The 9,681-nt window shown below is 45.2% G+C and overlaps 1 protein-coding gene across 3 annotated transcripts in view; it reads left to right on the plus strand.

Moving 5' to 3' along the window:
- The window catches only part of PAX2 (paired box 2), a 102,168-nt gene extending 92,948 nt beyond the window's left edge, over positions 1-9,220 (plus strand). For 2 of the 3 annotated variants that reach the window (XM_045022840.1, XM_045022841.1), the window contains exons 9-10: positions 2,435-2,521; positions 3,950-9,220. In XM_045022840.1, coding sequence (XP_044878775.1) covers positions 2,435-2,521; positions 3,950-4,026 — 164 coding nt within the window. In that variant the 3' untranslated portion in view covers positions 4,027-9,220. The remainder of the gene's footprint in view (positions 1-2,434; positions 2,522-3,949) is intronic. The other variant, XM_045022839.1, reaches the window with a different exon arrangement.
- Positions 9,221-9,681: the final 461 nt, after the last annotated feature.

A 9,681-nucleotide genomic window follows, 5' to 3' on the forward strand; every position in this document is an offset into this window, starting at 1 on the left:
ATTGGAAGCACATTCAGTGGTTGCCATTATAAAGTCAATATTTGCCAACAGCTCCAACTCGGTAGAATCTGAACTACTCCCCTCTACTCGGGCCTGGTCTACACTAGAAAATTAGGTTGTTTTAACTACATCAGTCAAGAGTGTGAAGAATCCACCTCCCTGAGCAACATTGTTAAGCCGACCTAAGTCCCCATGTAGACAGCACTAGGTTGTCGGAAGAATTGGTTGACGGAAGAATTCTTCCATTGACTTAGCTACCACATCTTGAAGAGGTGGATTACCTACACTGATGGGAGAGCAGGCTGTCAGCATAGGTAGTGTCTACACTGAAGTGCTACAGCAGTACAACTATAGCATTTCAAGTACAGACAAGCCCTCAGAGTAAGAACTACTGTAACTGCAGTACCTCAGACCCCAGAGAGGGGAGGATGGAATGGGGGGTGTAGCTCTTGACAAAAGTTGACCTTTTAATGGTGATTAGTTTATGCTATTATTCTGAATTGCTTAGAAAACCCAATAGAACCTTATCAAGGATAAATCATTGTTGACTCCATGGACTCAGTTTCCACCAGCAGAGAATAAGGCCCATTGGCTCTACTGCTCCTGAGAAGGAAGCACTGGCAGAGATTAGAGAATAATGAATTGAAATCTCTTTGGTAATTGTGTCTGAGGCATTCCATGTACTTTGCTTTATTGCTTTTAACCTCCATGCTGTGGATCTCTATTAGAAGGCCTGGATGCTTTCTACACTCATTGTTTCTCTACCAAGGACTCTGGTCCCTACAGAGAATAGCTGGCAAGTTATTATCACACTGTACAGACCAGGCACCATGGCCACTTTGTTCTTTTCCCACTTCTTTTCAAAGTTCAGACCTATGTTCAGTGTCATTTGAGTGCATTACGGAGGCTCTCGGCTGGCATTGCTCTTTCCCAGCCTGTCTGCAGTTTCATTAAAGAGAGGTGATCAGACAAGTATCTATTTAAAAATGCTATCTCCTTACTCAACAGATTCATAGATTTTAAGATCAGAAGGGACCATTATGATCACCCAGTCTGACCGCAATGTATGTCTTCCAGTCATATTTTCTCAGTTGCAAGTTCATTAGCCCTGAAGAGCCCATATAGCTAGGGAGGTGCACTGGGTGGTTTTCTGAACCGAAGCTGCAAAATTTGGATCCTGGTCCAGATTTCCAGCAATTCACAGAGTTCATAGTCATGTTGTTTTGGGCCCATCTTAGGCAAAGATGAAGAGACAAAGAGAACCCAGAGGCAGAAAGAACCCAGTTTGCCTTTCAAACCCAAGCAGCATCCATTGCACAAGCAACTGGAAAAATCACCTTTTGACTTGTAACCTGAGCAAGTTTTGTATGGAAGTCATAGAATCATAGGACTTGAAGGGACCTCGAGAGGTCATCTAGTCCAGTGTCCTGCACTCATGACAGGACTAAGTATTATCTAGACTATCCCTGACAGGTGTTTGTCCAACCTGCTCTTAAAAATCTCCAATGATGGAGATTCCACAACCTCCCTAGACAATTTATTCCAGTGCTTAAGAACCCTGACAGTTAGGAATTTTTTTCCTAATGTCCAACCCAAACCTCCCTTGCTGCAATTTAAGCCCATTGCTTCTCGTCCTATCCTCAGAGGTTAAGAAGAACAACTCTTCTCCCTCCTCCTTGTAACAACCTTTTATGTACTTGAAAGAGTCATTGAGAGAATATCAATGGGGCGCCCATCACATCAGAGGCACTCTTGTGGCTTGGATGATGCTATGGAGGGGAAAGGAAGGAAAGGGCTGTGCATTCATATTCCACTCTGCAGTTCATATATAGCATTCCCCCTCACTTCCCTGTGAAGTGCTTCTGATGACCACCACCCACGATTTCCTCCTTAACAACCCTTCCCCATTTCACAACCCCCAGCATCCTACTAAGAACAAAACTGACCAATGCGAGTTGCTATTGACAGTGTTGACAATTCCTGTGGTTTTATCATGAGTCTTGCAATATTTGGTGTTTCTTTTAAAGGCCCAGCTCCTGAAGTCATGGGATTAGGTGTGGATCTTGGCTTTCATTTTAAAAAAAAAGCAAGTTCCTATCCCTCATAGTTGCAGAGCAAAGCTTGAAAATATGACCCCCCAGTGCACCCTGCAGATCTGGAAACCAGGCAGTAAAGAAAAAGAGTCCAATATTTTAAACATTTTAGAAAGATCTTGTGATTTTGAGGGCCTGACTCATGCTTTTTGACTGTCCAGGGTCGGTAGCATTGCACTGAAAATTAAAGAATTGTATATCCTTAAGTTGCACTTCCAGGTGGGTGAAGAAACTACCTAAACTGGTATAGTCTGGGTCAGATGAACCTAAGCGCCAGCTCAGGGGAAAGGTAGAGACATGTCTTTCCCACTGTGTTTCACTTCCCACTTTGTTCCTTGCAGGGAGCGAGTTCTCGGGGAACCCTTACAGTCACCCTCAGTATACGACCTACAACGAGGCCTGGCGATTCAGCAACCCTGCATTACTAAGTGAGTACCTGCCCGCCCGCACACACACTCACCCGCCTCGCGCTCCTTCTGTACGTCTCTTTGTTTTCTTTTCATTTGTTCGTTTGTTTTCTGAAATGGGTCTGCAAGTATCTGGCCAGGCTAAAGTTCCTTTCCCTCACTGTCCAGTCTGGCCTCTCAGTGAGTATTTTCATGACATCTGTTTTTTCTCCGACCTGAGGCTACTCCAAGACTCTACTTCAGATTAGGTCAGAAATCCATTTCAGGTTCTCCTTTCTCCATGGGTTGCACCCAGAGCCCATTCCAAGGGTGGTCAGCAAGTTCTCCACCCAGGAGCAATGCCCACAATGCCTGGGTGAATTTGGTCAAGTTTGTCGGTGGCTGGTGGAGTCTGTCTAGCAGGGATGGACCCCACTGAACCTAATGTTCACAGAAAAAGTAAAATCTGTGGGGGGAGAGGGGAAGAAAAGCCCTAAAACTCTGTCCTCTCACACAGCATTTCCTTGTACGGGAACAGGAGGAGATTTATTGTATGTAAAATAAATAAGCTGTGATTATTAACTACATATTCACTAAGGTTTAACAACTGGGTAATAGATACAAATTTTATTCCAGTGTTGTTAAACCTCAGCAAATGTGATCTTAATAATCAATCACTATTTAACTCCCATCCAATAACCACCCGGAGGGCTTCTCTTCCAAGTGTGACCAAAATCCCAAGCAATGAACAAAGGACAATTGTTTTGTTTCTCCCCCAACTGTGTTTGGAGATGGCTCGCAGTTCCATATCACATCTGTTCAGTCAATCCAACCCCTAGAGGCCTAGTGCAGATGAATTGCTGCAGCTCAGGTACGGGGTGCTGCCAGAGTGATACTCACACACTGACCTCTCAGCCCCTGTGCAGAAGGGCAACAGCAATGGGTCCCAGATATTTTGCCTGCACGCCCCCATTTGGAGACTTATTGATTCCCACAATGCCAGACAGCAACAAAGCAACCAAAGAATCCAGAGCAGGGTGCTCATTTTGCAACGCCTCCACAGGGCCCCAGCAGAAATAGGTGTGCATGCAAGATCAAGCAGAGAGCGCCATTTGGAGGAGGTGCCATCATATTCAATTGGGATCGCAGTCTTATCTGCTAATGGCATAACCCCAAGTGGGGGTGCAGCCCATAGCAAGGGAACCGCTGGTCTACTGGAAGGAGGATTTCCCAGCCCTGGAGAGACCAGCTCTGCCAGGAGCATGATGTGTGGCAATGTATCTTCAGAGAAATATAGCAGTTGGGTGAAAGTGTTGGCCCACCTGCTCCTGGCCACAGGTCCTTCCTTTGGTCCTTCTCCTTTTGTTCTTTTGTTTTGTTTCGTTTTCTTTTCTTCTTTTTTTTTTATTTTTATTTTTTTACTGTTTGTCCTTTCAAACCAGTCCATTCTTCTCCTGTGTTAACTTTCAGGTTCCCCTTATTATTATAGTGCCACATCCCGAGGCGCTGCACCTCCCACTGCTGCCGCTGCCTATGACCGCCACTAGTTACCATGGAAACCACATGAAACTGCAGGGCGACAGCTTAGGCCTTCATATTGTACCTGTCTGATCAACGTTCTCCATCCCTGGGAAGGGTGAAGAGAACTTCACCGTCCCCCTCCACGCCCAGCTATCCCTCCCCTTCCCTGCAGAATGTGCTGGATCGAAGCGCTCACGACATCGGACTGAGAAATACGCGTCCCCTGCACTCTGTCCCTCGCCCCAACTCAACTACTTCCGTGGACAACAGGAAAGGCCTGTGGCCAGCTCACCTGCTGCTGTAGTCCTTCAAACCATCCCAGGCACAGTTCAGCCACGCAAAGCCACCCTGATTTTGAAGACTGAGGGGAATTCAAGCAATGCAACCCGCAACCCTTGTTTATACAGGACCCTGTTCTCCAGGGAGCGGTAGAGGCAGGGTGAAGTGGGGAGGAAGCCACCTGCAACAAATTGTTCCCTCAAGAAACTTTCTTCCGTGGTGGATGCTTCAAAACGCTAACCGATAAGCCTGTTTCAGAGGCTAGCATGGGGATGGCAGCACAGAGAGGCAACCCAGCTGGCAGTGAAGGAAAGGCCCAAGTGCAACACTCTCCATTCCTCCTTCTTCCCCCCCACCACCCTGGGTCTCTCTGTGTGCTCCATCCCCACTCTTCTCTTCATGCCTTGGCTTCCTTCAAGGTTCCGTTTGAAGGCCACACCCAGCGTGTTGTGACCTCGCAGGCCGGAGTTGGGTTGAAACACACACAAACACGATTTCTGTGACACACAATCAGCTCAGACAGGAGGATGGAGCGACATCAACCAACCGACCGATGAAATGAAGAAATATATAAATAGATATATAAATATAACTGTGTTTTTATGCTTTGTCATGAAGGTCTGTAAAAAGGAAAAAAAATGAACAAATCCCCAATTTTCTAAAAAAGAAAACAAAAAACAAAAAAACAAAATAAAAAAAACCCTACAAAAATAAACCCAAATCCCCTCACCCGAATGGCACACAAGTTCCTCTGATGTTTGATGCTCCCCTTTCACTCTTGGGTTTCATTTCCTTTCTGTTTTGCACTAGAATGTGATGGTGGAGAGGATTGGAGGCCAGCTCTGCCCCATCACCTCCTCTTTTCCTAATCCCAATCCCATTCTCTGGGGAGCAGTGTGGACAATTCACATCTGGCAAAAAAAAAAAAAGAAAAGTTACCAAACAAACCAACCAACTAAATGCACCCCATGGGAAGTCAGCTTTTTCCATGTCAGTTGTCATCAAACAAAGAAAACAAACCCAGTCTCTTGCTCTAACTTGCGCTTGTGGTAGAAAGGAACGTGTGGGGTTTCATGCAGGTCCATTAGATCTCCCTTCGCCAGCAGAGCTGAAACAGACAAATTCAGAATTGACTGGGATTGTTGCTTGGTTCCCTACCACTTGGTTCCCATGCGCTTAAACTTGCACCTACTCCCTTCACACACACCTGCCTCAGTCAACCTGACATCTTAACTCCCACAGCTTAATACCTGTGCCCTACACCGCTCCCTGAATACCTACACCTTAACCCCTACAACCCCATTAAGTGTTTTATTCTCAATTCCCAAACCCCTGCAGCCTTGCAGTCTATGCCCTATCCCACTCTCACGGTCCCTTCACCCTAATCCCTACACTTAGTTCTCTGTGTTCTGCACCCTAACATCTATCCTCTATACCCTCATCTTTGCACCCTCAAGCCTATATTACACACCATAATATTCACTCCCTGATTCCTGAATGCGCTTGTAATGATTCTGTAGTGATTCTCTGCTCTCTTTGGTTCACCAGTGATTGCCAAGCACTGTTTTGCAAAAGGCTGATTGTCAGTGGAAATGCTTATTACTCCTGTATTGCTGGCAACTTCAGATGCTCCTGTTCTTTGGACTGACACTCCCAAAAAGCTAGTCAAAGAAAACATGAAGGCTAGAGCTGATCTCCTGGGCAGCAAAAGGTAGATTCTCATTGTTGGTTTAGAGAGAGGATTGGGATAAGATGAGTAGGCTACTGTCCATGAATAAAGGCAGGATAGAGTCAACCCATTGAGGGTGGAAATGTGAACCATGGAACAATTTCCAAACCTAGCATTTGTATAAAGCCAATGGTTCCCAGCCTCTGAATGAAATGTGCACATGGACTCAGCTTTCTGTCTCCAGGGTTAGCCTGAAGGCAAGAAAAGTCCATCAGCAGCAGCTGGCTGTAATGGTCCCAAAGACCCCACTCACCCAGAGCTCTTTTCAGCGCTTGCACATCTCAGGGTGACCAGATGGATGCATTTTCTGCAATGGGATAGCACAGAATGCTAAGAGGGAGTGTTTTTGTTTACACAGAAGATAAGGGCCTAAAATCTGTTCTGGTAAATCCTGAGTAACTCCAGTGAAGTCAACAGAGTTACTCCACCCCCACTAAGTCAATGGAGTTGCTCCAGATTCATTACTGTGAACCCACTGAAGTCAATGGTTATTGGAATTTATCCAGATTTATGTCATTGTGACTGGGTCGAGAATTTTGCCTATTGTCTCAGTCTATCTCAAATGAAAAAAGAGACATTGGTTAATCATTTTAAAAAACTCACCCTTATCATCCCCTTCGTTTGTCCCCCACATACTAGATAAATGCTGGGCCATAAGCTGTGATGTTCCCATTTGAGTCTCTCAGTAGTACCTCTGCTCTCCTTGTCCAAAATCCAACTTCACCCAGCATGCGGTCAAGGCCAGAGGTATCTAACCCCAAGCCTGACAACTAGAATAACCCAAGGGGCTAGAAAACATGAGACTGATACACCTCACATTGGACAACATGCAGTTCAGGAAGCCTGTTCCAAAGCAGCTAGCCATTGAAAAAAGTCCACTCTTATGATGGCACTTCACAGAGAGATAATATAGGCTGAGAAGGCAGGATTTGGTTGGCTCTGTCATGGCTGGCTTAATTTTATGCTCAGAGGGCCAAATTCATAGTTGGTTTAACTCCACTGATGCAAGAGGATTTCCCCCATGCATTGATTTGGCCTGAAAAGTTTAGAAGAACAGCAAGTGGGTTTGATCAGGAAAACAGAAGGACAGAGTAATATGCAGAGGACCAGGCATTCTTATCCTCTTCCATCACCTCCCCCGTAAAGTCCCATGCGAATGTACTGAATTACATTTGCCAAAGAGTTTCTTGTGTTGGTTGTTTTGAGTTACAGTCGATGGATGCATTGTAAAGCAGTATTATAGCTAAAGTCTAGTGCTGACACGGGGATTTATGTGATGATATTATGCAGAAGAAAACCATCAATATTCATATAGATTCCATTAGATTGGGCTATGCAGGAAACACAAAAATTCTACCAATTATTTAATATTATGTTATTTGCAAAAACAATTGCTGCTTTGTAGGAAGATAATGTGTGTAATGTGAAGGCAATTCCTCTTGTATATAAGTTCATCTCCATCATCATCATGGTAGTTATTAAAACAGCCTCGTCTCATCCTGTACATAAGGAACGCGCTGTCTGTACTGTGCAAGTCTCGTTGTGCTCACTGAAAACAAAACTATCTGTTCAATAAAGCACAGCACAAACCCAGAACCTGAGGGATCAGCCAAATTGTAGAAGGGCTCCTTCCCCAGGAGCCTGGGAGTTGATTTATTTTAGGTGGATTTTTTTTTCATTTTTCTTAAAAAAAAATTACAACAAAAAACAAACAAAAAATAAAGTTTGGAAGGAAAACAAAATCACTATGCAAAATCCAGCTGAATCTGTCGCTGTGTTTCATTTCTCTCCTCCATTCTCCTCTCTTTCCTTCCCTCGCTCTCCTTTATTTTCCTCCCTCCTTTAATTTCTCCTCTTTATCTCCCTCCCCAACACCCTTTATTTCTTTCTCCATTACTCCTTCATTTCTAGCTCACCATCACTTATGGAGAAGGGATTGGTGTTTCCAGTGGTCAGACCAGATGACAGAGCTAGGACTCCCGAGTTTTCTTCTTGGCTTTGGGTAAATGTTGTTAAGTCACATCATCTCTCTGCACCTCAGTCCCCCACCTATCAAATGGGCATGATCATACTTCCCTACTTTACAGAGGTGGGGTGAGGCTGAATTTGTTAACGTTCGCCAACTGCTTTGAGGTCCTTGGATAGAAACCTCTACAGAAGTGTAAAGTATTATTTCCACTGCCCTTCCCTCCCTCTCCTTTTTCTTTCCTCTTTCTCTCTCTCTCACTTCTCTTTGTCATTCTTTTCTTTACTCTTCTTCCTCGCTCTCCTTGTCTTTTCCATTCATTCTTTGCTCCATCGCCATGTTTGCTTTCTCTAACGGACCAAGCAGAAGGGTGGCACAACCCTTTCTTTTTTTTCTCTTTTGGGGGAAAGAATCCCATGAGCTGTGGCAAATGACGTGCTTTGCTGGAAGGAACAGGAAATGCAGCATTTGGAACCTGGTGGCACCTGAGGCCTGTTCTCTGAAGTTCCTGTGTCCTCTCATTAACTGACCTCTTGTTTAGAGGCCTTGCTGGGATGTGGGAGCAATGGGGGCGGGAAGGGAGGGAGGGATGATTCCATTAAAAAGACACCTTTTATGACCTGTAAATGTGGGGGGTTTACTTCAGAGTGCTGAAACGGGGCCATGTCTGCATGCTTTCTGATCCATCAATAGTGCTGAGTCAAATACAGAGCAAGGCTTCAGAACTAATCACAACATGAATGTGAGGATATTAAACAAACAAAACCCAAACTACCCTGCATCCATCTCTCCTCGCGAATGTTATTCTGGATACATTTTTTCCCCCAAAGGACTCTTGTTTTACTGAACTTGGGAAAAAATGACTTTTTTCACCCAAAGGATATGCAGCCCCCAAGGGAAAGAAACAACAGCCAGACCCATCCTGCTCGGGACTGACAGGATGAGAGTTTCTGTAGGACCCACCCACGCTACTGCAATGTGCTCCTCGCTCAGGTCTGGGAAGGTGACAAAGATTTGAAAGGCAGGAAAAAGGGATCAAATAACCATTCTAGAACTGACAACACAATCAAGCCAGAACTAGCAGCGGCCACTGGGAGGATGGTAGGTGGGAGAGGAGGGCACTGTCAGGCGTAGGGTCATACCTGTTGTAGGCTGTTGCAGCCATTCTTGGCTTTTCCTCATTGCTTCAATTCTGTTTGAATCTTTTCTTCTTTCTTCTTCCTCCTCTTCTCCTTTTTTTTTGTGTGCACACATGAGAAATAAAAACAATTTTTTTTGTATGTCACCCTGGTGGCTCCTGGTTTGTTTCTCTTTCTCTCTCTCCAGTAGATTCACCCTGGGGTTTCTGGGTTGTCACACTCCCTGCACCTACATCCTTTGGGCACCCTGTAAACAGTAAACACCACTACTTCTAACTGTCACTCTGCTTGATAGAAGGCGCCATATGCATTCTAGCAATGCGTCCCGCCTCTGTGAGCTTCCACTAGCCCAGCTTCCCAGCCCTGTGAAGTGCCAGCGGAACTCCCTCTTCCACTGATTTCTCTCAATGGACTCCCAATGATACACTTACATCCAGTGATGAGCTGGAGCCGGTTTGCACCAGTTCGCGTGGTTGTTAAATTTTGAAGCAATTTTAGAACTGGTTGTTAACCTGCTTCCCTGCGAGGGGGCGCTGCGGCTTTGATGGGCTCCAGCCGGGAAGTGATG

The sequence above is a fragment of the Mauremys mutica genome, chromosome 7, assembly GCF_020497125.1.
Source record: "Mauremys mutica isolate MM-2020 ecotype Southern chromosome 7, ASM2049712v1, whole genome shotgun sequence".
NCBI lineage: Eukaryota > Metazoa > Chordata > Testudines > Geoemydidae > Mauremys > Mauremys mutica.